The sequence below is a fragment of the Lupinus angustifolius genome, chromosome LG08 (assembly GCF_001865875.1).
Source record: "Lupinus angustifolius cultivar Tanjil chromosome LG08, LupAngTanjil_v1.0, whole genome shotgun sequence".
NCBI lineage: Eukaryota > Viridiplantae > Streptophyta > Magnoliopsida > Fabales > Fabaceae > Lupinus > Lupinus angustifolius.
The window spans coordinates 7,163,652-7,190,923 of record NC_032016.1 but is presented as its reverse complement, the minus strand read 5'-3'; the positions used below and the strand labels follow the sequence as shown (position 1 = coordinate 7,190,923).

General features: G+C 31.1%; 4 protein-coding genes across 6 annotated transcripts; 3 read left to right on the top strand and 1 right to left on the bottom strand.

Annotated features, from left to right (window-relative positions):
• Window positions 6,797-21,895, top strand: LOC109354413. The gene is made up of 2 exons (XM_019596903.1): window positions 6,797-7,314; window positions 21,873-21,895. The coding sequence occupies exon 1, from the start codon at window positions 6,846-6,848 to the stop codon at window positions 7,296-7,298; it is 453 nt and encodes a 150-aa protein (XP_019452448.1). The 5' UTR covers window positions 6,797-6,845; the 3' UTR covers window positions 7,299-7,314; window positions 21,873-21,895.
• Window positions 10,426-11,610, top strand: LOC109354412 (probable ribose-5-phosphate isomerase 2). The gene has a single exon (XM_019596901.1). The coding sequence runs from the start codon at window positions 10,641-10,643 to the stop codon at window positions 11,442-11,444; it is 804 nt and encodes a 267-aa protein (XP_019452446.1). The 5' UTR covers window positions 10,426-10,640; the 3' UTR covers window positions 11,445-11,610.
• Window positions 15,229-16,304, bottom strand: LOC109354410 (putative fasciclin-like arabinogalactan protein 20). Its single transcript, XM_019596897.1, has one exon. It carries the CDS (start codon window positions 16,167-16,169, stop codon window positions 15,234-15,236), a length of 936 nt encoding a protein of 311 aa, XP_019452442.1. The 5' UTR covers window positions 16,170-16,304; the 3' UTR covers window positions 15,229-15,233.
• On the top strand, window positions 19,617-27,246 carry LOC109354411. Of its 3 annotated transcripts, none has more exons than XM_019596899.1 (8): window positions 19,617-19,627; window positions 24,762-25,091; window positions 25,676-25,747; window positions 25,932-25,999; window positions 26,092-26,242; window positions 26,323-26,403; window positions 26,492-26,584; window positions 26,703-27,246. In XM_019596899.1, exons 2-8 carry the CDS (start codon window positions 24,837-24,839, stop codon window positions 26,787-26,789), a joined length of 807 nt encoding a protein of 268 aa, XP_019452444.1. In that variant the 5' UTR covers window positions 19,617-19,627; window positions 24,762-24,836; the 3' UTR covers window positions 26,790-27,246. The 3 variants fall into 3 exon arrangements, with proteins under 3 accessions (XP_019452444.1, XP_019452443.1, XP_019452445.1); XM_019596898.1 differs by lacking the exon at window positions 19,617-19,627 and adding an exon at window positions 23,853-24,193; XM_019596900.1 differs by lacking the exon at window positions 19,617-19,627 and adding an exon at window positions 24,219-24,340.

Here is a 27,272-nt window from a genome sequence, read left to right as displayed (position 1 = left end):
ATATGTTAGCTATTTTGAGGATCTAGAAGCTTCACCTGACTCAGCAAAATGGAAGATGAGGTCGAAAATGACACTCCCATCCCATGCTATGAATAAATTCACTCTTACACTCTCTCAATTCCATTCTCCACTGCCATTTCTTCTTTTTCAATACTTTCTCTTCTCTTCCTGAGTTTGGAGCAAATCAAGATCAGTAACAGAGTGATTCATTCCATATTTTTAATCAAGGAAATCATAGTTGAGCTTCACTTCACTCATTCTCAACTATGTTTCCTTTATTAAAGATATGTACTGAATCATTATCATCTTCTTTCCATTCCAACCACATTCAATCTCAAATCCTCATCACGTCTTACTAGTTTTTCGTCGTAAATATCTTTTTTATATTTTGTTCATGATTGCAAGGTAAAGATTCAAACGGTAAACCTAAGTTGTAATATTATTTTTTATGGTTGCTGGATTGTTTTTTCGTTCTGCATATGACTTAGAATGGAACAAACCTTATTTAATCACCTGCATTTTTGTGTAGGGATCACATTCGGTGGTTTCGGTACCCCTACATATTTCATATTTGTGGTATGTATGTAATAATTAATATTTTATATACAATCCTTTTTTCAATCACATAATAAAAAACACCAGGTACTACTTGGCATAATAATATAATAAATCAAAAACTGAAAATATGCTTCACTTGTAAAATTCAGGAAAGAAGAGTCATAAAATCCAAAAAAAATATCATTCTGGTTCAATTCTAGAGATCAAGCACATGAAGAATCAGTGTGAGAAGAACATTAAGGGAACCAAAGAAATAATGAGCAGTCGAATGGTACTAAAACTGGAACAGCATGAAAATAGAATAGCAAGAAGTAATGATGGAGAAGAGAATAGCTTACTAAGAACGAAGGAAAGAGAGATTATGAGATTTTTTCAAAATGAATAAGTTGGTGGGTTTATTGTGTGGATTCATACGGTAGATGATGGGCCTAAGGCCCAAATGTGTACGGCCTAAAATTATTTTTCATATGTTGTTGTTTTAATAATAAAATAATAATCAACCCTATAATATTATTTGTGACAAATTTGCAAATTATCCTATCAAACTATAATCACATTTCTAATACAGATATTAAATCTTGTGACAATCAAGGTGTTTTTGTGCTGAGAAATGTAAAAACATATACTACATTAATGGTAGCAGAGAGCCAAGAGAATTGAGAGTAAATGTAAATGAATGTATACTTTATATTGTAGACTATAATATTTATTAGACACATTCATTATACCATTTATTATTCATTTGAATTACTTTTTAATAGTCAATGTTGATTATATATAAATAGTAGATAATATAATGACAGTATATTATACTCATACATTATTAATGTGTACATTTTATTCTCTATATTGTATAGATTTAATGAATATTACAAGGTGTAGTAATTTATATGTACAAGTAGAAGCTACATGATGGTGACATGGTCTCCCCATTCTCCACATTTAGCCATTTTCTTGCAATATATTTTATAATTTGTGGTAACATAAGATTCATACAAGGCTAGCTTTTGGTGCTTGAGGTGTTTCATTATCTTGTTTCTAACACTGGTAGTGTTTAGCATGGATACGGATCACATGTCCCATAATTTTCTTGTCTCCCTGTCTCGCACTAATCAAATTTTACAAAATAATATTAAAATATTAATTTCTGTTTTTATAATTTTTCTTTTTAAATGGATAAAACTTTCTTATTGATTTGGTACACCAAATGGGACACGAATGGGACATGCCATCCTTATCCGTTTAGCATACCCATATATTTATTCAGAGCGTACATTGAATTGACAGTTTCATCTCCAGATACTTTTACTTCACATGGACCATGGGTGTTCAATATCTCAAGATGACCACATTAGAAATTGGGTAATATAGCTACTAAATTTATTCTAAACATAAATATGTTACTCCTATTTTTACAAGGTTTGAAGTGTATTTTAATTTCTTTAGTATTAAAAGAACCTTCGCACCAAGTTTTATCTAGAATACTTTCACTTCAAAGTTTTCTCCACGCAAAATAAATTTTTAAACATGAACTAGTCTTCATTAAGTTGACTAAAAAACTCTAGAAAATATACATTTTGGTTTAAAGGCCCCTTGCCGTTAACGGTTAGCATAACTAGTTATATTGAATGATGGTAAAAAGAAGCTAATTCCTCCTTGGAGATCAAGAAAGTAAGTTTTTCTTGTTTGAATAAAGTCTTTTTTTTTTATGTTTGAGGATTTTTTTATTTATTGTAACGTATATACATTGGAGAACAAATCTACCACATTTTACATATTTATTATGTTTACATACACATTTAACACATGTTGAATTGTTTTATAATATATGTTTATTAGTCAGTTAGTTTAACAGCATCAACAAAACGTTCATGGAGTTCAACAGTCCAACGAAGGCGAGGTTTCGGGTCAGTGGTAAGGACAAGACCCGAGTCACCTTGAACACACATGGAGGAAAAGAAAAGAGATTCAAGAACAAATGCGATGCAAAATAAGGGAAGAATAGTGTGCGTTTTGAAGGGAAGAGGTGAATGGCTTTGGTTACTTCCTCTGTGTATAAAGCACAAATACAACAACAAGATCAACAACAACAATAGATCAACAACAACAACAAGATTAATAAGATCAACAATAACAAGATCACCAACAACAAGATCAAGTGATTGAGAAAATTCAATTACGTTAGGATCGAGATTCCGATCTATTACATTGTCACGATATCAAATTCAATTATCAAGCTGGAGTTAATTAACATTTATCCTCCAACTTGATGGGCTGCTAGAGAACAAAACTACCACATTTTACACATGTTGAATTGTTTTACAACATGTGTTTATTAGTTTGTTAGCTAGTTAATTTACACTAAAAATAAGACTTTTCATACATCGATAAATAGATATAAATTCTAACATTATATTTAAAATAAACCAACTAGTTATATTGATCCTTGTTGCTATGTTGTCATATGATTAAATAGCCATGTTTGAGTTAAAAAAGAAATCCAAAGTGATGATGCTAAAAGACAAGAAGCCTCTCTAGCGCAACAAACATTTAAATGAATACATTACGTCCACTCCAATTATGGGTTGGTTTTGCTAAACATTGCTTTAACGATAATGGTTAAGGAACCTTGAAAAAAAAGTAAAGCTAATGTTGAAACACCCCTTTAAAAGTCATAAATTATATTATCAAACAAAATTCTTTATAAACATTTCCAAACACCCCTTGAATGAAGATTTTTTTTGTAGCCCTACTTATTAAAAAAATGAATTTTGTTTCTATTAAAGTTTTTGTCTTCGCATACACTAGAGATAAAACATTTGTTAAGATTGTATGAGAGTCAAATATCTATATTCTATGACAAAAAAAATTACGTAAACATGGTCTTAGGAGTTTAAAAGTGCCATGAGTGGAATATGTATCAATGAGGTCCTTATAGACAATCAAATCCGAACTTATGAACTTATGAGATGTAATATTAATCATTATCAACTAAACAAACTTTCACAATTCACACTACACAACCTTACTTATGATATTAGTAATTTTAAAAAGATTATTTAACTTATGCATTAAATATACAACTTATTTTAAAAAAAACTAATAAGCAATCGAAATATAGAAAAAATGTATGCACTTATAACTTATGAGTTTTATACAATGTTATTATATTATTTGTCATCCATATTTAATACTATTCCAAAAAAATAATTTAAATAAATGATTAATAATAAATGATGATACATAAATCTTTATACTAACTATCATTACATAGATATTACACTCATCCAAATATTATATTGTAAATGGCATTATTGATGAACATAAATCTTCCAATCATGAAATAGTAGTTCAAACTTGGAAGAATCACATACTAATCTGTTAAGCAGTCTCGGTACTTGAGAAAGAGTTCCCATTACTTTTGTCAACACTTGGGGTTTGGTGTTAGTTTGCCATTAATTCTCATCGTTGGTGAATTAAAAAGCTCATCCTAAATCCACCAAATATTAATATATTACAACGTAGTTAAGACTTACGAGTTAAGATACAGAGAACCTTAAGCTGAGAGTTGAAGAAAAGTGACATCCTCTTTTTTTCTTTGATATAACAAAGTCAAGCATATCTGGTGCCTCTATGCCTTCTCCTTGGATTTCCTTAACTCTACCCGGGAGCACATCTGCTGTATCACAAAGTGTGTCACTCTACGGTGCACTGCTTTGATTGGTTGTAAAAAATACATTTAAGTTAAAAAATAATGATTAAGTATTTTCTGACCAACTATAAATAATAACACATAAAGTGATACACTTTTATGAGACAGTAGATGTTCACCCCAACACCGCCTACTTTGTATTTTGTCCATATTATATTTGAGCTTAAATGTACAACTACTCTCCCATCCATCCGTTATTATTAGTAGAGAAAATGATATATGCATTGACATTGTAAGAGTTTTTTTACAGAGGTAATATATCATCTATCATTTATCTCTTAAATAAAATTAATATAAATGAATAATAGATGATACATTGATTATGTATAAATTTTTGCATCATGAATGCCTTCGTATTATATTCTTTTCATATATACTAATGATATATGATCTCAACAGTTAAGCAATGAGCCTTCTAACATTGTAATTCTAGTTTCCCTATCAAAACAAACATTGTAACTAAACTAATACACTTAAAACTAATGTCTAATGCTATAAATATCAGTCATGATACAAATATTGTAGCTCAACCAGTGACTTACTAATTAATTTTCATACTAGTAAAACTAGTTAAAATGAACATAATATATTTCTATAGAATTACAAGCAGACGAATACTCAAATTTGTATTTCATATTTCATAGTTGACTTAAAAATCAAAATCACCAAAAAAAAACATGATATAAGAAATTCTATCTTAAATTGCAAAAGTTCAAACCACAAGTATTAATCACACTTAAAAAGCTCAAAATATAAATAAAGAAAAACACTTCATAACTTTATGATGATAGGTTCAAATACCCGTAACTCAACCACAACCATAGCGAAATAAAGTGGTTTTGCATAGTCTTTTTCTTTAAAATGTATATGGCTCAATTTAGCCTACATTGTCTGGTTCGATGATTTTCACCCATTCTGATACGTGAACAATGAAATAGACATATCATACCAATTATGAGTTTGACTCACCAGTTTTACAATTGATCTACTGTATTTATAAGACTGCTTAGAATTGGTTGGTTGGTTAATATGTCAATTAAAGTATATGATCAACGAGAAGCTCAAGTCAATACATTTTTTGCCCTATTATTTGTGTCATTTTTTCAAGCTGTATAAAAGTAACTCAGTTACCATTTTTCTACTCTCAATTACTGTAATAATATTTGTGTATGGTAAGTTAAAAATTTATATATAGTTTTTGTATCATTCACAATTCATTTTTATAAATAGTCAATGATTAATGAATGGTGAAGATAAACTGACGGTGTATAAAACTATTATAATGTTAGTAGATACAATTTTTCTCTTTATTTAATTATTATAGAAAATGAGAAAAACATGTACATATTGATTATGTAAGAGTTTTTTTTACAATATTACGTGCTATTTACTATTTATTTTTAATCATCATTGATTCATAAATAAGAGTAATATAAAATAAGATAAATGATACATTAGCCTATTTTAAGAGAATTCTGGGCTAATAAAAAATATGGATGCCGGGTTAGGACAATGATCCTAGGTCCAACGAAAAATCAAATTTTATAGAATAATGTACAAATATTAATTTATGTTATTATATTTTTATTTTTAATCAAATAAAATTTTCTGATTAAATGAGGACATCAAATGAGACACTCAAATGGGATAGGTGATCTCTATATACTATCCACTATCCACTAGGCTAATAATAATAATAACTAACCAACATAACTATTTTGTTGCAATTAGTCTATTTTAAGTAGGGATGGCAATAAAAACCGAATTCGTGGGTACCCGCTCGAACTGAATTCAAATTTAATGGGGAAAACCTGATGTGATTGGGTTCAGGTTTTACCCGAGTTTAAATTTCGGGTTCGGTTTGGTATAACAAAGACCCTAACCGAACCCACCCCAAATTATGGTAATTCAATTTAAAATTGAAATTTCTATCATTTGCCAGTTGTTTTTAATTTCTAATTTTACTTTACATACTATTGGATATTCAAACATAAAAGAAATGAAATAATACAAGAGAAAATAGAAATGTTATAGAAAAATTACACGAAAATAATATCATATTTTCCTTAATACTTTATCATTTTCGGGTTTTTTTCCGAGTTCGGGGATGATATTTTTATTTTTAACCCCGTTGAGTTTGGGTTCGGGTTTGCGTTTTGAATTTCAGGTTTGGGTATGTGCAAACCCGACCCCGACCCACCCCGTTGTCATTCCTAATTTTAAGAGAATTCTAAGAATTTGTTCGTATGGACCCGACCACATCAAATCATTACCAGATGGAAATTAAAGAGAGACACGATTCACTTTCATATTTTGACAAATTGCTCCTTCCTCGAATCTCACTCCACAATAAATTAAAACGCGGCTTAATAATTGAGACAACTAACTTTCTAATACATAAAACACACTTTTTTTGCACGTTGCTTATGCTTAGATCCTTCCAATTATTTAATTTAACAATTGCAAAGGGAAAAAAATTACTATCCCCTATGCTTATAAATATGAGATATCATTGCTCTAGAATTTCCATTACCAAATAAACACAGTATATATCATACAAAATATCCAAATCAATATGAATTCTACTTCTTTGATCAACTCTTCACAATTATACCACCCCTTTTCAACCTCAAATAATTCTAGCTCTAATAATAGCAGAAAACCAAGGTCCTATACTATAGTCATGTCATCAAATAGAGGAGCAGCAGATCAGAACTTTGGAGGAAGGTTAGTGGATGAGAGCATGATTGTGCTGAGGAAAAGGATTCATGAGATGAACATGATTGAGAGGAATTATGAGCCACCTTCTGAATGGATGGATTGGGAGAAGGGTTATTATACAAGCTATAACTCCAACATATGTGAAGCAATGGGTTTTCTTCAGACCCAATTGTTGAATACTAGGCCTAGTTTGGCTCTTGGGGTCATGGCTCTTGTTGCAATCAGTGTTCCAATTTCATCTGCTTTGGTTTTGTTTCATTTTTTGGAGTTTAGCAAAGCTGCTATGGCTGGTATTCATCTTAGTTAGTTAACTTGTTTTATTAATTACATGTCTATGGAATTAATGGTTTGATATTTGGATAAAAAACCATTTAATTAATCTGAAATAATTATAAATAGCATATAATTATGATGGTATGGATGGTTTGAAATATATTAGTTTATGAAGTCTTAAATATTGGAATGAAGTGAGATAAACTAATACAACATATTAGATTTAAATCTATTGTTATAACATGTATGAATTAGAAATCTTATATAGATATTTGAGTCAATAATTGTGCTATACTCTACTCTTTATGATGTAGGCACAATTTCTCGAGTATGGTTAAAAAAATTCTCTTATTTTCCTCTTTCTCACGATCTAATGCTATTTATTTGATTGTTTGAAGTCAATGATATACAATAATCACTTTCATTACACCAACAATAAAATAATAAGATTACATATTAATTAAGGATTGTGGTGATCGATCCTTTTACCTTAAATGTAATCGAGTCTCTATATGGTAGAAGTAATATTTGTAGTTATAAACTATTCATTTGATTCAATTTTTATATATTGCTTTTATTGTCAGATTCTCTCCAATGATGCAACTTTTGGAAAATTCATTTGAGAAATCTTGCACAAAATTATTGTTATCTCAATCATCATTACGTCAGCAGCTGTTGCTGAATCATAGATAAGAATAAAAGTGATGATAAATTTCTTCCCATCATAGTTTAAACATGTTTCCTTATATATTGTAATAAATCAAGAGAAGTAAACTTTCCAAAAATACATCATATTTCCTTCTCTTTTCTCAGTATAAAATAGGCCTGATTAAAAAAAGTGCATTGTTTGCTAAAAATATATGGACAATCATTACATCATTCACTATTCATTATTTGATTTTTTTTCTAATTGAAATCAAAGGAAAGGGGTCATTCTGACAATAATAAAAAAGTGAAACTACCTTTTATAAAATGTTTATCTTACATTCATTTTGGGGTGTCATGAGAGTTAGGAAAATATAAGAAAGAAATTAGTATATGTTCACTCATGTCATAATATAAAAGGAGGAGGGAGATAGGAAGTAAATTGAGGTGTAAATGATTATGTAAGAGAAATGAGTGTAGAAATATAAGGCCAAATAAATAAAAATTACTAGCATTGGTTTAACCTTGAGTTTCTAATATACAACAATAATTAGATATTATTTTTACCAGTACATAATTCTCATTTTTATTCAAACTTTGATGTAAAGTCTTATGTAGTTATTCTGGTAAATAAAGTTGGGATCTTAGTTTTTATTTTATCCTTATAATTTTTATGAACTCTTCACTTTTATTCAAACATTGGGTTAAAAAAATTCATAACTAATTTCTGTTCTTAAAATTAGAAACACTCATTCTTCAGCCTCAAAACTTAAAAATGTAGATTCCAATCTCGCTAAAATTTATTTTAAATGTTATTGGCATCCACCTAATTTAAAATCTTATCTCTAAAAGGAGATCTTATGGCTAATTCACTATACAGATGAAGTAAGTGTCTCGTTATGTGAATCAAAGTGACAATCAGACTTCAAGAAATTTCAGATGAATAACATTTTTGGAAAAAAAGATGCTGATGCAATTAAATTAAACATGTTAATGACAACAACGATGGTTACTCTTAAACGAATAAAAATATTATTATTCTCCACTGTGTCATTCTTATTTTTTAATTTTTGTTTTTAAATAAGAATAATTTTTTGTTCTTAGCCAAGAGAAAGTAAAGAGAGAAATAAATTTTGTGGGAAAAAATAGATGATATGATATCGAAATAAGAATAAGAATGATGTTTATCATTATGAGGAAAAAAACATATGTTTTTCTTATTTCATATGAATTTGTAATAAATTATAAAATAATGTGGGAGTCCTAAACCATAAAGGCTCTAACATATCTTCCTAAACAACAAAAAAAAGAGCATTAATTCAATGATATAAAATCTTACTAAATACCAAAACGATCAAAATGTCAAAATTTTTATTCAGCGATATCTAGAAATGATTAGTTTCTTACTATTGGAAAAGTCTAACATCAATTAAAAACTCTCAAGTAACTTACTTAAGGCTATGTTTGGTTTTGGAATGAAAGTAAAATGAAAGAAAGTGGAAGGAAAGAAAAGTAATAGAAAATGAGATGATAATTTTATTATTTGGTATGATTGAAAATTGAAGGAAAGTGAGAGGAAAGAAAAACACATTTATATATAATGTATTGAAAATGACATAAGTACCATCATTATATCTATATAATTATGTAGATATCTAATTTTTAAATTAAATAACTAAATAATTTATTTTTAATAATATTAATTAATATTTTTAAGTAACATATGATCTAAGTTCAATAACAATATTTGTTTATAAGATTCAAAGAAAATCATTAACATTTTACATACATTTTTTCCACAATAGTGTGTATAGAAGAAAATATAACTGATATTCGATAATCACTTTTATATTTTTAATCATCTCATTTCTACATATTTGTGTTTTGTCTTTCTAATTTATTTATTATTTATTACTTTGTTGATAATTTTAAGTAATGATATTTATTTTTTCTTTTCACTTCATCTTTTAGCATACATAATTACTATTTATTTGTAAGCTCAAAAGCAAAAATAAAATTAAGTTAACTAATTTCACATAAAAATGAATATAAACAAAGAAATTTACTGCATTGTATTTATTTTCACCTAGATTATTGTTTTTTCAATTTATGATGAACGACAATTTTAGAATTTTTGATGGTTTTCCTTCCTTCATTTATTTTTTCCCAACTTATGGAGGAAAAGTTTTTTGTGAGACCCATGCATATTTTTCCTTCCTCCCTATTTAATTTTGAAACCAAAGAGTAGAAAATAACCACTTTTCTTTCCTCCTCTTTTCTTTCCTCTTATTTTCAATAAAACCAAACCTAGTTAAGTAATTGAAGTTACAACAATCAATGAATGTGATGATTTCAAGAAAATCAACATGCATGAATCCAAAGGACACTCCTTTTTTATCCAATCATGTTGCATGAATCTAAAGGAAAGTCGTTTTTCTTATCCTCCTCTTAAGTTCCCCTTCTCATCCTCTATATATATATAAGCGCAATCTTCACTCCACAGCCAAACAAACCTCATGTTCTGCCTCCTCTCTTCTCTTCACTCAAACCCTACCTTCCTCTCATTCATTCACCGCCACGCATTCCTCTCACACCACTTAATATCCTTTATTTCTTCATCAATCTAACCCAATCCCTTTTTCATATACTTTTACTTTTCGCATAAATCATAACCCATTTGTGATTTTTCGTCCACAAGTTCAAACCTTTTTCGTTTTTTCAAGCACCCAATATGACTATTCCTTACCCCCATTTCATCGCATCAGAGAAAGCAGCAATGGAAGCTGGTCTTCTCTCACCTTCATCTTCTTCCCATCCCTCCCTCATTCTCACGCAAGATGATTTGAAGAAAATTGCAGCATACAAGGCCGTGGAATACGTTGAATCCGGCATGGTTCTCGGTCTCGGAACTGGGTCCACGGCGAAGCACGCGGTGGCTCGAATCGGCGAGCTTATCCAACAGGGTAAGCTCAAGGACATTGTAGGAATACCCACTTCGAAAATGACACATGAACAAGCTCTTTCGGTTGGAATTCCCCTTTCGGATCTTGATTCATACCCTGTTGTTGATCTTGCAATTGATGGTGCTGATGAGGTTGATCCTTATTTGAACTTAGTGAAGGGTCGTGGTGGGTCCCTCTTGAGGGAGAAAATGGTAGAAGGTGCTTGCAAGAAATTTGTGGTGATTGTTGATGAGTCCAAATTGGTTAACCATATTGGAGGTAGTGGTTTAGCTTTGCCTGTTGAGGTTATTCAGTTTTGTTGGAAATTCACTGCTTCCAAGCTTCAAAAGATGTTTGAGGAGTCTGGTTGTGAAGCAAAGCTTAGAACTTTCGGGGAAAAGAAGGAACCCTTTGTCACTGACAATAAGAATTATATTATAGACTTGTATTTCAAGAAGAGTATTGGTGATTTGAAGGTTGCAAGTGACGCAATTTTGAACCTTGCAGGGGTTGTGGAGCATGGAATGTTTTTAGATATGGCTACTACTGTTATTATTGCAGGTGAACTTGGTCTCACTGTGAAAAATAAGTAGTTTAGTTTAGATCAGAATATGAGAATAATAATGTAGGTCAATGGGGCAGGCTGAGGGTAGTTTAGTAGGTCATGTTTGATACTTTGACATGGGTTTCTAACACATTATATGGTGTAGTACTTCAATTTTTGTCCAATGAATCAATGGAAAGAGTTGTTTTTATCATAGCATGGGGGTATTTTTATTATAATCCTGTTATTAGTGGATACAATTGTTGGAGAAAGTATCTTAATCCTCCCCCATTTTTTGTTATTTTGTTTTTTACTTTATTTGAGCAAGCAGACAAAAATTTGAGATTTGTTGGGAAGCTGAATATTGAGCTCATACAATGGCTGTTGTATAGTTCTGAATCAGTTTGCCACAATTTCTTGTTGATTTGGTAGTGTTTAATGTAACATATTAATCTTGTGTATTTCAGATTTTGCTTGTTTATCCTTTGATTTGCTATTGTTGATTTGTATAATTGGTGCTTTGTCTTTATCCAAGTATGTATCTGCACTTCAGATATCATTTTTATTCATTTTCGTCCCTCAGTTGCGGTCTTAACTAATATAATTATAATAATCCGGATTAATAATTAAAGTCTGCATCTGCAACCTAATTATTTCCATTTTGATGGCATGTTACTTATGGGCGTTTCTGTGTTGAAGGTGGTAGTTATGTATCCGTTGACTTTAAAAGGATTGGTTGTTCCATCTTAAGAAGTTATGTTCTTTCTTTCTCTTATGAAACTGACACTCCAACTGTATCACATATGTCATTGTAAGACTAATCAAGTTAATAACCAGCAATACTTCTATAAGGGTTTTAAAATCTAGGTCCGCGATGGTCAGAAACGCTAAATGTTTTTTTAAGTCACTGAAATCATATTGTGCTGCAATTGTACCCGCATCAACTGCATTTGTCCAAAACATCGAAGTTTTTGGGATTTCCGGAACGCCAAGGTCTTTGGAGTTTCTCATATTTAATATCATCTATTTTAAGGTGCAAGATTCTCTGATGGATGATTTTGCTTATTACTTTCCACTGTCAGTAGGATGAAAGCTAGTGAGTATTTTCATACACTGAATTCTAACATATTAGAAACAATTCCAACTTCCCTGCATTTCCCATAGGTAGTTGAAGCAAAACATTCCATCATGAATACCTGGAAGCTGAAATATTTAATAATTCTTTGAAAAGGCTATACCAACTACAAAATATTACAAGGGTGTATACTGATTGATGGACATAGATGTTTTGCCTATAGTATTGGATAGCTCTCGAATTGAGATATGACTCTGCTTTCTGTGAAAAGCTTGGATGATCCAGGTCATCTTGTATATAGAGAGTTGGTCCTTCTTTCATTTTTCCTTTTCTTTTTAATACACTTTAAGGTGGCAGATACTTAGCTACTCTTGAATTTGCTACACATCTTACAGCATAAGCTGCTTTCTGTGTATACATATATAAAATATCATATTATACTGCTTTATTAATTACTGGTTATCGAATTACTCTAAAAAAACTCATGGCCAGAGCACTAAGTCTTTGCTCGATATTCATAGTAACATTATGATAAGCTACATTCTGGAAGTAACATCATGCACTTATAGTTATCTCATATAACTTATACACTTTCAAACCAGTCTGAACTGTAAATGAGACTCTGTCACATGTCAAAGAATTTATCTACCTACAGCATATTGATGTGAAGTAGTATATGATAATATGATTCCTGACAAGCATAATTAGATAAGATCTACATTTAACTTTCTGAGAGGAATGACTTCACCATGTTTTGATATTCAACATGTGATGGCCTACACAAGACTCTTAGCTAGTAGGATTTGGAGATGACAGATATACGCAGTTTTACCCTTGTAAGCGAATAAACTATTTCTATTTCTGTTTTGCTTTAAATTTAAGATGGTAAACAATGAAGGTCCAGGGCACAAAATTTTCACCTCTTAGGATTTTGGGAGGGTAGATGAACTTGGAAAATATTCTGCAAGTCTGATGACTTCTCTTCATTGTCTAATTCTTCTAGTTAAACAATCTATGTATGTTCATTCAATCAGAAAGCAAGACCCTTTATTCGCATTGAGTGCTGTTAGATCATGAAAGAGGTAAGGACTAACGCATTGAAATGGTAATTTTGTTTAAAAAATCATCTGACTTTTTCCTGTTAATTCTGTACAAATGGTTGACAATCGTTGATGTAAGTCATCTAACAGATACAACTGCCCATACTAAGTGAATCCTGCGGAGTTTTTTGTCAATCTTATATCAGTAAGTGTCTATTCCTCTCAAAAAAGGATTGATGGTCTTGTTTATTTTCTCTATTTGCTTAAGCCTTCTTAACATCATTTATTCACTTCAATTCCTCACCCCTGGTCCCTGGATATCAGATAAACTTCTTGTTTTGAAACAACATAAAAAGAGATGTATAGTAGTAATTTATATTTGATGGCATGATTATTTATCTAGATTTATAAATATTATATTCATTCAGGTATAACTAGGCATATTCTGCTTGATGAAGAGGTGCTAAAACGTGTGGAAGTAGAGGTAGAGTCACTTGAAGATTATATAACACTGAACCTTGTTAATATCATAAATGAGGTGAATCAATTGTTGTTTGAGGGGTTAACACGTGAGCTCCATATGTAAGTAGTCTTTTCTTTTGAACAAGGTTACATGGATGGTTGGAAAGATTGATGAGATTCTTATGCCAACATCAGAAAGTGGTCATAGTCATAATCACAATTCAATACTAGTTGAAACAAGGACAGGTGTCCGCGACAGAGTTCCTGAACAGACCCCTTGAAGATGTGGTGACATGTTACAAAAATACTTGTGAGATGTTGCCCTCAGCTCATGATGAGCTAGTGCTGAGATATGAGTATCAGAAAGATAGGTCATTGCTCGGTGAACATAAATTTGCATATAATGATGCTTTGCTAAAGAATAAGATTAGGAATTGTCTTGAGATTTGGCTTGGAGGGAGAGAACCAAAATATGTAGCTGTGGAAGATGAATATTAATGTGGGTTCTGTGATTTTGTTTCTGACCGTCCTGCTGCATCTTGAGTTAGAAGAGCATAGCCAAAGCTAGTGTGCCAATGTACTGTACCACTTTGGTCAAGTAAAAAAAAGCAATTTGATTTGTTTTTAGCTCTAGATGCATGCCTCCCTTTTTACAATACATGCAACTAGAGTAAGCTCACACACTGAAGCATACAGTGAAAATCAAAACATATAGAAACTACCACCACACCTCCATGGCTGGAAAAGAGTAATACTCATCCTCTATCAGTTTAATTCTGACAATGTAACACTTTTTTATGTGAATCATGTAAGATGCAGGATAAGAATATGATCACTGAAAAACCAATAGAACGAAGAATTCAGGCAAAGTGACGAACACGTTCGTTCTCTGTCAGCTCAACCTTGCTTGTCACTAAGCAATTTTCAGCAATCAAATGAGTTTGGATTTCAGCATATATTTAAAGTTAATTTATTTAAGCATGAAACAAATATGATCAGTGAAATGTGTCCACTCCTTCATTACCTCAATCTTAGATTTCAGTAAGCCAATTTCAACAATCAAGGAAGTCAAGTAACAACTAGCTTTGCAGTCACATCATATACATGGATAATGAAAGCAAAACACTAAGTTTGATAGCATCAGTAACTAAAATTTTACACAAAAGGCATTATCTCTAGAAAAGCGTCCTCAAAACTGACCATGATCAAGCACATTTTCCTCATCTACATTGAAAGACTCCACAGCCTGAGGGTTCTGCTTCTATTGCGCGGCGAGAGCATCACTAACACCATGAACAGCAACCTTATCATTGAAGAATATATCCGGATAGAAAACCTGCACTCCGTTCAGAACCAAAACGCCACCGTTTCTCGTTATGTTGATGGTGAACCCTTCTAAAAACGTAGGAAGCTCTGATTCATCATCGAAATTCACAAGATCGTTCCACAGAAGCTTGCATGGCACAACATGGCGACGAAAAAACCAAGGTAACTCGCTCAAATCTCCGATGCGATTCAGCACCATGTCGTCCGCAGGAGCAAACACCGTGATTCCACTCTGCTCCGATACACCGGAAAGTTGTGTTCCTAGAAACGACGCCATTGCAGAGAAACCTCCAGATTTTAGCGTTTCAATGGCTTGATCGAAGGAATCAGATGAATTCGCGGTGTAGTTCTTCGCCACACACGAGGGATTATTATTCGATCTCGGATTGGGACCGGTGTACTGAAAATTAGGGTCGAGGAACCGTTCGGTTCCGTAAATTAGGAGAAACCCGTCGTCGTAGATCGGTGATTCGGTGATCTTGATGTTGTTGATGGAGGTTATGCGATCGGACGATGATGTCGTGACTGTGAGGGATTTTCCGGGAAGCATGGTCGGAATCATGGCGCCGGCAGTAAAGAGGCGGAGGCTTTGTGGCGGAAGAGGGAGCGGAACGAAGTGGAAACGGAGGAGGTCGAAGGAAGGCTGGCCGGATTTCCTGAACGCTGAATCGGAGGGAGCGAAGACGGTGGCAGAAGGAGAGTGTGTGAGGAAAGATTCGGCGATGACTTCGAGAGTGAGGGCCATGGAGACGAATCCTGAATCGGCAAGGACATCGGCAGCGTCGAAGATAGCTTCGCTGGAAAGAGCGGTGGAGAGAGGGAAGTAGGAGAAGGTGATGAAGAGAAGAAAGAAGAAAATCGAGGACGCCATTGATGGAGCTTGATTTGGCGGGAAAATGGAAACTGAGAGACGTGGCCTTCTGCTATTGGATAGAGAAAAAGTAGTTATATAATCGTTTCCGTCATTTCATTGAAAAGACGAAACTACCCCGTTTGTTTATTTTTCCAATTATCTACATTTATGCTATATATATCTATATTATATATAAAGCTAAAACATGAAATAACTTCTCTCATAGTGTAATTTTCATTTCCTATATTGCCCTTAACATTATTTAATTTTTACAAAAAAACTATATAATCCTAAGCAACTACCACCAATACATTAATTAACCACATATCTCACCTTAAATTAAACATTATCATAAACACACACAAAATATAATATATAAAAATTGAATATGTAGTATCGCATAATATTCGCTGGCAGGCACGGAGTGTCTGTACACACTAGTATAAATAAAGCCAAAACATATAATAACTACCTACATGACATAATTTTCATTTACCTATTTTGCCCTTATAATTAATAATTATTATAATATTTTTTCATACAATAAAAAATATATATGAAGGTTAGATGAAAAATATTTTTATATTTTCAATCAAAAAATTATAATATCATATACGAAAAAATGATTTAATTCTCTAAAATGAAATATTCAATATTAAAAAACAAAATACGGGTTGGCAGACACGAAATGACTACCGCTAGTATATAAAAGAGCAAAACCCGTCACATTGGTGCCTAATTTTATTGATTTTAGTAAATTGCCGTTTTAGACTTCTTTGTTGTGCAAAGGATCAAATTTTTGTATCAACTGAAAGTATCATTTTAGACGTTGAAATTATAAACACAACATATAGTTTAGGGATATAATATAAAGTGCAATATTTATAAAGATTAATACATATTTAGTGTATCATTTATCATTCATTTATATTATTTTTGTTTAAGAGTCAATAATAATTAAAAATAAATTGTGAAATATACAATTTTACACTAACACTACATACATCTCTTTTTCTCTAAGAAAATGATTGTTTCATAAATAAACTAGCAAGTTACCCGTGCATTTGCACGAGACGATATTTTTTGCCGCATGATTAAGAACACATATTACATGTGCATTTATGATTAAAAATATGTATGTTGCTCGTGCATTCGCATGGTTAAAACCATATATGTTACTAGTGCATTCATATTGTTAAAAATTATTAATTATATATAAATTGGATAAACTTAATATGGGTCATCTACTGGTTTAACATCTTGCTCGACTTTCTCAACATTGTTTTTTACACATACATAACATGATATAATTAGTAATATCCTATTAATCAAAATGTCATGAGAGCTTGAGAGATTGACACATGTCATGAGGGCTTAAGAGATTTACACATGTCATGAGGGAGTTCTTGAGAGATTGACACATGTCATTGAGAGATTGACACATGTCATGAGGGACCTTTAGTTTTGATGAGAGGTTGACACATGTCATGAGGGCGTGAGAGATTGACACGTGTCATGAAGGAGTTTTTATTATTATATAGGTAATAGAATATATAGATTTGTGTTAATTAATTATATATAAAATCATACGGCCAAACCATACGATTTAACTGTTTAAATCGGATAAACTTAATATGGGTTATCTACTGGTCTAACATCTTGCTCGACTTTATCAACATTGTTTTTTACACATACAAAACATGATATAGTTAGTAGTATCCTATTAATCAAAAAAATCATCAATAAATTTATAAGATTTTAAAATAAGATTAGTATAAAAATAAATATTATTTAACTCTAAAATAGCTACAAACAATATGTTATGATTCATATTTATTATTATTTTAATATTGCTATAGTAACATTATATTTTAATATTGTATAGGTAATCATATTCCTTTTATTTTTAAATAAATCACATGTCATGAGGGCTTGAGAGATTGACACATGTCATGATGGCTTCAAAGATTGATACATGTCATGAGGGAGTTCTTGAGAGATTGACACATGTCATTGAGAGATTGACACATGTCATGAGGGACCTTTAGTTTTGATGAGAGGTTGACACATATCATGAGGGCTTGAGAGATTGACACATGTCATAAATGAATTTTTTTTATTATATAGGTAATAGATTAATACGTCCTCAAATTCAGGGACCAAACTTTTAGCCTGCAGATGGAAAGACAGTATAGGAAACGGATTTATGCACAAAAGGGTGCATGATTTTCTTTATTTAAGAAAAATTATATAGGTTTTAATTAAATTACACTCCACGTCTATCTTCTTTTAAAATTTACATCAATCTCTACTTAAGAGTTTATTCTATTATTACCGATCTCTCTTGATGCTATTGAAATTACACAATTTTCAGAAGAAAAGTGAGTATAACTTTCATTACCTGAACTATGGGATCGTTCGTATGGATATTAACTCATTACCAGCGATTGGATTAGTTGTCTTGGAATCTCAACCATTAATTTTCAAGTAACTGGGTAGAAATCTCATGCATGGAAGTCGTGAAAGACAATCACGACTTCCATATAAAAAATAACCTTTCATGGAAGTCGTTAAAAGCGTTAACAACTCCTTTGCGAAAAATAAATTCATGAATGATAGTCGTGTCTCACAATAAGACTTCTTATTAGATTTAAAACCAAAGTGTCTTGCAGCCTATTTGGTAAACATGAAAAAATTTAAGCCTTCATTTGGTATGCAAGAGTTTGAGAGTTTGAGGAGAAAGAAGTTGTGAAGAGAGAAAGAAGAGAGAATTAATATCTTTCTCCCCTTTTGTTTACAATAGAAATAGGAAAGAGAGACTAAAATTGGGTGGGACCCATACCTAAAATCACTCTCTCCTCATATGCAAAGAAAAGAAAAAGGAGAAGAGGAATATGTTGTAATGGCAAAAATACCCCTCACTTGTATTATTTTCTTACCCAAACTATTATCCAATAAATTAATTAATTTAATGAAAAAATGTTGTGGCAAATGTATTACAAGAAGAAACTTTAATGTTTTACATCATAATATTTAATTTAAAATAAACTTTATAATATTAACTATTTAATTTGCAGTAAAACATTTTTTATGACTTTTTTATTGTAAGAACATTTTTGTCATTCAAATATTTATTTCTATCTCTTTCTTTTCTCTTTCTCTTATATTTCTCTCATACCAAACAATACAAAAATCTACTATAATTCTCCTATCTTTCTTTCTCACTAATCTTTCTTCTCTCCTTTTCTCTCCCTCAACCAAACAAAACATAAGTGTCTGATTATGAGTTTGAATTATGAGTTCACCATTTTAAATAAACATTTTTGGAGGATTAATTATTGTAGGTTTTAACCTAGAGATGGCAAAACGGACATTGAAAATTTTAAATAAACTATGATGTAATATGATTTTTAATCCCTAAAAAAATTGTAATCTAATGTGTTTTGTTAAACTTCATATAAAATATCAAAAATTTTGTTAATTTTTTATCTTCAACTACTTTATTTAATTTTTTATCTTCAACTACTTTATTTAATTTCATTTCATTTATTATATGAATTTTTTATTTCTTTTAATTATTCAACAATGTCCGCAGGCCGCATGCAAGTCCGTTTTAAAACGGTCAAGACATTGAGTTTTGTCCGTTAAACCAATACGAGCATGCTCGTGCTCGCTTAAATTTTTGCGGGCATTTACAGGCGCAAGCTAAATGGGCTGTTGTTTTGCCATCTCTAATTTTACCTAAAAAAGAATTTAAAATAATGAACATGGGTTGGAACCCATAACCAAATACTTAAAATATTATTGTTTACCAAATGAGCTATAAAACAATTTTTTTATTAAACTTACCCAAAAGTCATATTATAGCAAACCAACTTTCATTTATAACTTTATTTCCCATACAAAAGTTGTGGATGCCTTTAACGACTTCCATGAACAACTTTATTTTTTTATATAGAAGTCGTAGATGTATTTCACGACTTCCATGCATAAGATTTTTACCTTTACCATAAGTCGTTTTTGGCCATTACGACTTCTACACTAAAGTGTATAATACCACCACGACTTCTAAACGGTAATTGATTGCCAAAATTTTCATCCAACAACTATAAAACAATTTGCTTTTAAAACGAACTAATATACAGTTCGCATATTAGCTTTGGGAAAAACATAAATAATAACATGCCCAAAAAATAGTGTGATGTGTGGATTTATTTGTTTATTTGAGCATTTCTTAACTTTTCACACTAACCCAATTGATTTGGTACTTCTAGCTAGCTTCATCATATTGTGCTCATGTCCTCTCTTCAACTTTGCGTAGAGGTAGCTTATGTGCACATCTAAATTATTCACTTTTGGCCCTGCCACTTCTTACTACCTCCTCAATCATTTCGGAAAATGGGAGGATTTCTTTGACGCTTTTGTAAATTACAATATCGTGCAAACATTATATCATATCCTTGTGTCAGTATTGATGTCATGTGTATACCAATTTGTTATATGAAAATATGTCTTAAATCATTTATCAAATCAATAATAATGAAGAAAAAGGTAACAAAATAATAAGTATTTAGTTATTTAGTTAACATGACATATTTTTATTAATATGAGAAATGACTTGTGACATGATTTAGGATACTAAACATTTCTTTATGGGGGAAGTAGAGGAAAAATTAGGTGTACATTTTTTTTAACTTCCTACTCTCCATCTCACAAAAAACAATCATACAAATAAGTCATATAATGAATGGAAGACCACAAAGTCATATGAGTAGGTTTGATTGACACAAACTCTTAAGCTTAAGGGTATTTAATGTATTAGATCTTACACATATGCTCTACAATTTCTACATTCAATTTGAATGTCACTTTAAATTAGACAAATTTATATCCATTAGATTAGATTAAAAAAATGTATAAGTGAACATTACATCATATTTTGACTTAAAACATTAATTTTATGTAAGTTTTGGTTTACATCTTTTCAACTTCCATTCCTTTTCTATTAGATATAAGTTATTAGAATATTTGACAAAGCATTATCGTTGCTTTTTTTATTTTTTATGACACGAAACTTAAAATGTATTAGCCAAATCAACAAACCTACTAACTCTTACGTAACATTAAACACTTGAAGTTTTTGGCCGTGTTAGCTTTATAATATTTTGGCTTATTAGAAGATTCTAAGTAGTCAAAGTAGCCTAGTCATGCAACGTTTCTTATATTCCAAGCTACATAAACACATAAGCTCTTAATTTAGTTCAGTAGTTCACCTACACATTAATTTGGATCCGATGACTTGTGCTGTTGACCCATAAGATTTTCATGTTTCCTCCATGATTAGAACTTATAATAGAGCAGGGGCCATATAGAACCACGATATATCAACCCATAGATTATTATTTTGTAAATATTTGGCATGGAAGCTAGCAATTTTCTCAAATTCCCTCTTCATCTAGGCTTCATTTTTTTGTTGGTAATGACATCTTGGCTTAATATGTGTCATCTGAATTTGGCACTCATGTATGGATTATCTCATTAATTGATCAATAATGGATATAAACAATTGACATTCATAATATAACAACATGCAATTATGATATTAGACTTTGCCCAACCAAACCATGGTCAAATATCATAGTTGTTGTGGGTCATCTACTAATGCTCGTGTATTCTTACGTTAATTAAAGGTTTTCCTGAAATGAAGAGTCGTTGTTTCAAATTATGGAGTATATTTTTTGTCCCAAAAAATGTTACTTAATGTGTAATTTTTTTATTGATCAGAAAAATACTTTATTATTAAATTTTAAATTTAAATATATATTTTATAATAAAATAAAACAAGTACCATATGAAGTGTCATACTCTTTTGGTATAACAAATGTTGACCATGTGATTCCATTTCTAGATCACCTCAATTTTCTATCATAGACAATTAGATAGAAATATTAGCAAAATGCTTGAGGCATTTACTAATGGCGTCATTTTTTTGTTAATATATCTGATTATTAATTGAGAATAATTACTTTGCTAATACACTGAGACGAAGTTTGTGTCATTAAATATCATCAATTTTATTTGATACCCATTCATAGTCCGTGTTTTATGATACCAAAAAAAGTCCGTGTTTTAAAATTTTATCATTGTTGGGTTTCTCCAACATGTTGATAGATTTTTGATTTGTTTGCATGAAAAATAATATGTTGGGTGGGACGTAGCTTCTTTGTCTTAAATGAATCAATATATGAATATCAACTCATAATAAACATAGGGAATGTTTATCTGGAGATATTGCATGTCTTGTAATTAAAAAATATTATTGTGATAACAATTTCCTTATTGTGATGGGTGGCTGTTACGTATGTCAATCCACATTTTTTAAATTAATATTTTTATACAAATATAAGTTTTGTTAAAAAAAATAGAAGATATAAACTTTATTATGAACAATAATAAATTTAATTTTGGAGACATAATGAGGTATATATATAAATGCAGAAATTATATATTATAGATAATATAAATATTAGAATATCAAAGCGTGTCAAAACGCTTTTATAAATAATTCAATTGTAATCCATATTTTATTATAATTACATCTATATTTATATTTTATTTATCATAACTAGCGTGTCTATCGGCACTTCGTGTCTATCGATCAACATTTTTATTTTCTGATATGTATCATTTTTATGTTGTATTCTTTAAAGAAAAATAATTTAATATAAGAAACGTTGCATAGAAACTTAATAAAGACCAAAGATGTATTGTGAAGATTAATCAAATATAGAATTGAATAAGAAAAGATAAAAAATAAGAAAATGTATGAGAAAATAATAATGTATCGTGAAAAGGATAAAAATAATATTTTGAAATTTATGATGATTATTAATTGAGGAGTTATAAAATGATAATTTTAAAATGTAAAAAGTTATGTCATGATAATTATTTATAGTAATAAAAAATATTTTAATAGAAAATATTCCTATATGAGCATTCACCATATCGTGTTATTCTCTTCCATTACCGTTAAAGAGACATAGTAGAAATCAAGCATAAAACATATAAATGTAATGATAAACAATGTTGTAAGGATTTAATTAGTGTATATTGATAGTGTAAGTATTTTTTATTGTTAATTATTATTGACTATCAAATAAAAGTAATACAAATTAATGATGAACGATATACTGACAGTATATAAAAACTTTACACGAACAATTTATAATGAGTCCCAAAGATGAGTGACGTCAAAATAGCAAAGATATCGTTTATGATTTATGGAATGGTGTTCTATTTCTTATGTGTCTAGACATTGATGTAGTTAATTTTATAGTCAAGAGTCGGTTCTAATTTGTAGTGTATTTTTAAGAATAAAAATATAACTTTAATTTAAAATAAAGAATATAAGTGTTCTTCTCCTTTGATTTTTTAACGTTGTTTTTTCATTATTTGAGAAGAGTCATATGTATGGGTTGAATATTTCATCTACTCTATCAATACCTTCTTTATTTGTAATTTTTTAATCATGGTCAATAAAATACCAAGACCAATGTCAATTAACCAATTTATATTCCTCCACTCAAAAAAGCATTTGGTTTGTAATTATCCCCTTAATCATTAATCAAAGTGATAATTCGTGAACAAAAAATATATCCTTACCTTAGTGCAAAAACAGAAAAAGTGGTAGGGTAATAATGGTAGTTAGAGGAACACGAAGAAACAAAAAGAGTGGTAGGGTACGCGCATGGAAAGAGAGAGATAAAATTCCATTTCAATCGTGGCGGTTCTATACATTCACTTCAGACTTCTTCTCCACCCTTTCAATATATATATATATATAAACCAGACATACACAGAATTAGAAAGAGCAAAATTCGCATCTCTTTTTATATTTTGCTTGCATTTTGTGCATCAATGCCACTCAATCTCTTGCTTCATTCCCAAACCTTAGATTCTCCTTAAGTTTTTATAAATTCTAAGTTCCCCTCTTTTTTTAAATACCATAAAAAAGTGAAACCTTTCTTAGCTTCAACGACCTTGTAAGATTCCTACTCCTTTCTACCCCTTTTCGTTTAATTTATGCTTCTTCAGGCTTTTAAGTCACAATCTTAATAAAGCTGTTCGCTTTTTGTTCTTTTGTTCCAATTTTTTCATCTGGGTCTATTTCATTGTTCTCCCTTTTCTGTGTACTTTTTTTTTCTATTATTATTTTTGTGTCTGGAATGTTTCTGCACTTGTTTCAACTTATTCGGGAATACCCTTTTTAATTTTGTTGCCATGTTTCTCACCGTGAATCAAATTCTCCATCTTTTTTCAGACAACTTTTCAAAATGATTGCTTTTATTGATTCAATTCAATTATTGTCAATTTCACTAATTTGGATACGGTGCTTCTGTTCCAGTTTTGTACATTTTCTGTTTACTCTATGTAAGAGTTATGTGGGGTCCAGTTTTTTTGTAATGGGAACTGGGAATTTCTGCACGAAGATAAAATTCTCCAATTTTATGAGCGCCCATAAAAGAAAGTTTACATTTTCTAAATATGCTTATCGATGTTGCTAACTTTTTTTTGTTTCTTTTGTTGCATGTATGTGTGTTTCATTTACAGAATTTCTGAAGGAGATTTGCTTGACTAAAAGGATTGGAGTTACAAAGAAAATATAAATTTGCATTGAGTATAGTGATGGGGGATCACTTTGTGTTGTTGGTTGATCGGATGCTGACCGAATCCACATTAGAATCTGCACTTCAAAGCAGGAATAGTTTGATGCAGGCTGCATCCTCAGCATTGAATGATATGGAAGTTGATGTCTCCTCGATGAAGAAGGGTCTGCATGGTGCAAAATCTCCAGGGAAATTGGTTGAGTGCAAGATATGCCATGACGAGGATGACGATTTTAATATGGAAACACCCTGCTCCTGTTGTGGAAGTTTGAAGGTTTGTTCTTTACTACTACATTTGAATGTTTAGATGTGTGGAAGTGACTGAGATTTTTAATGTGTATTGTAGTCATTGTAGTTGTTTTAAATTGAGTCCATTATGTATGCATTTTAATTTTTTAAAGGATTTTGGCTAAATGCTAGGGAACAAAGGTCTATGCTAAAAGTATGTCTATAACACTTACTTCCCCTTTTATCATTCATAATCTAGGCCAAATCAGATGCAATCTAGAGTATAGCCACATTTGAGATGGATTGTTAATTATATATTTATATTGTTAAATATGGAGCTCTTTTCTGCATGTTTCTGCTTGTGCACACAGCTTAAATAACATAAGAAATGCAAGTAGTTGTAAATGGTCCGGAATTCCCAGCTTCCAGTTCCTTGTATTTGGCTTCTGTTGTTGCTGAATAAGTTTGTGGATCAGTTTCTTGATAAAATCTTCTTTTTTGGCTCTTCAATTTAGAGATGTTGCACATATACTAACTTCAGATATTTATCAAATTCAACCAATGTTTAATTTTATTTGCCTCAAGTTGATCGCTTAAATTTTGTGCACTTTTATTGATTGATATTTGCAGTATGCTCACCGTAAATGTATACAACGGTGGTGTAATGAGAAGGGTGATACCACCTGTGAGATATGCCACCAGGTAACTTAAAATTGTTCCTTTTCCTGGTTCTCTTCTCCTTTCTATACTTGTCCCATTGATAGTTGATTTCAGATTTTCAGGAAATGGTAGTATCTAGATTATTGGGTTTATATTTGTGATATCACTTTTCACCTGATTTTGTGTTATGAATAATTATTTCCCCCTATATTATCATAAATCTCAGCAATTCAAGCCTGGTTATACAGCTCCTCCTCCACTATTTCGATTTGGACATATTCCAATGAGTTTCAGGTAACTCTCATACAAAATTCTAATTCATCCCTCGTAAATTAATATGTGACCACACCCCCCACATTTTCCAATGTGCTCCTGTGTTATGTCAGGGGAAATTGGGAGATTTCAAGAAGAGAATTGAACAGTGCTCATGTAGTTAGCATGGTTCCCACCGACCAAAACCTTATCAATTCTAACTATGACGAGTATTCAGCCTCTTCTACAGGAAGTTTGATATGCTGTCGTTCAGTTGCTGTCATTGTAATTATTTTTCTCTTGTCCATGTATGCCACTATTCCTTCACACCTACTTGGTATGACGTTTACCAATCTTCATTGCAGTTCATGGCTCTACTAATCTTAAGGCATACTCTTCCCCTCACAATTAGTGGTAATATGGAGTATTCTTTCCCACTCTTCATGGTATGTATGCCTAATTCAACTTATAATTTTACTAAGCACTAAGCACATTGATCATCCTCTTACTGACAACCTAATCGAATTTTGGTAGTTGTTATTATTTCGGATTGCGGGTATTGTTTTTCCTATATACTTCATGGTTAGAGCAGTGTCATTAATCCTGCGGCATCGACGACAGCATCGAGTAAGTTTCTACTATAGGTTAACCTCTTGTCTTTTTCTCATGATTAAATGTATCAACTAGAATAACCTAGTTGCTTATACTGAAGTTATGTTTTTGCTTGATCATGTGTAACTATTAGGACCATCCCAATGATTTGCTTAGTGTATCTGATGATGAAAATGAGGAAGCTTTGCCGCCTCTGCCTCATATCGTACGCGTACTATAAAAGTGCTGTAGTCAATTGAAGTAGACATGGTGTGAAAAGTTGTTTTTGCTTTGAGATGCTGCAATTTCTCCTCTGATTTATGGTACAAATTAGATGGAGACAACTTCCTTTAGAAACTTGAGTTTGCTGAGGAATGAGGATAAAAAACTGGTTAGAAGACACTGAAATTCTGCCACTTATATCACGAAGTTCCTATGATAGCCATTTCTTGGGAAGCGTAGATAGCAGCAAGTTGTACATTTAATTACTGTTTCTGCTTATATAGATATGAATTAATCAGGTTCACATCAATATGTTCAGTGTATATAGAATTTTATAAATTCACATGAAAGTAAAGATATCAAAGATGGGATGTCTTGTAAATATTGCCATGAAAATGGATACTTTCTTTTGGGTTTGTGTTATTTGTATCACCTCCTGACTTTTTAACAAAAGAAACCATAGAAAATGACAAGCATCTACAATGTTATTCTCATTGTATAT

Excerpts from the sequence above, each read along its gene's own strand:
- LOC109354410 (XM_019596897.1), bottom strand. The coding sequence starts at position 16,169 with ATGGCGTCCTCGATTTTCTTCTTTCTTCTCTTCATCACCTTCTCCTAC.
- LOC109354413 (XM_019596903.1), top strand. The coding sequence starts at position 6,846 with ATGAATTCTACTTCTTTGATCAACTCTTCACAATTATACCACCCCTTT.
- LOC109354411 (XM_019596899.1), top strand. The coding sequence starts at position 24,837 with ATGGGGGATCACTTTGTGTTGTTGGTTGATCGGATGCTGACCGAATCC. Across the intron at positions 26,000-26,091 it reads CATATTCCAATGAGTTTCAG|GGGAAATTGGGAGATTTCAA; the intron begins GTAACTCTCATA and ends GTGTTATGTCAG. Across the intron at positions 26,243-26,322 it reads GTCGTTCAGTTGCTGTCATT|TTCATGGCTCTACTAATCTT; the intron begins GTAATTATTTTT and ends TCTTCATTGCAG.
- LOC109354412 (XM_019596901.1), top strand. The coding sequence starts at position 10,641 with ATGACTATTCCTTACCCCCATTTCATCGCATCAGAGAAAGCAGCAATG.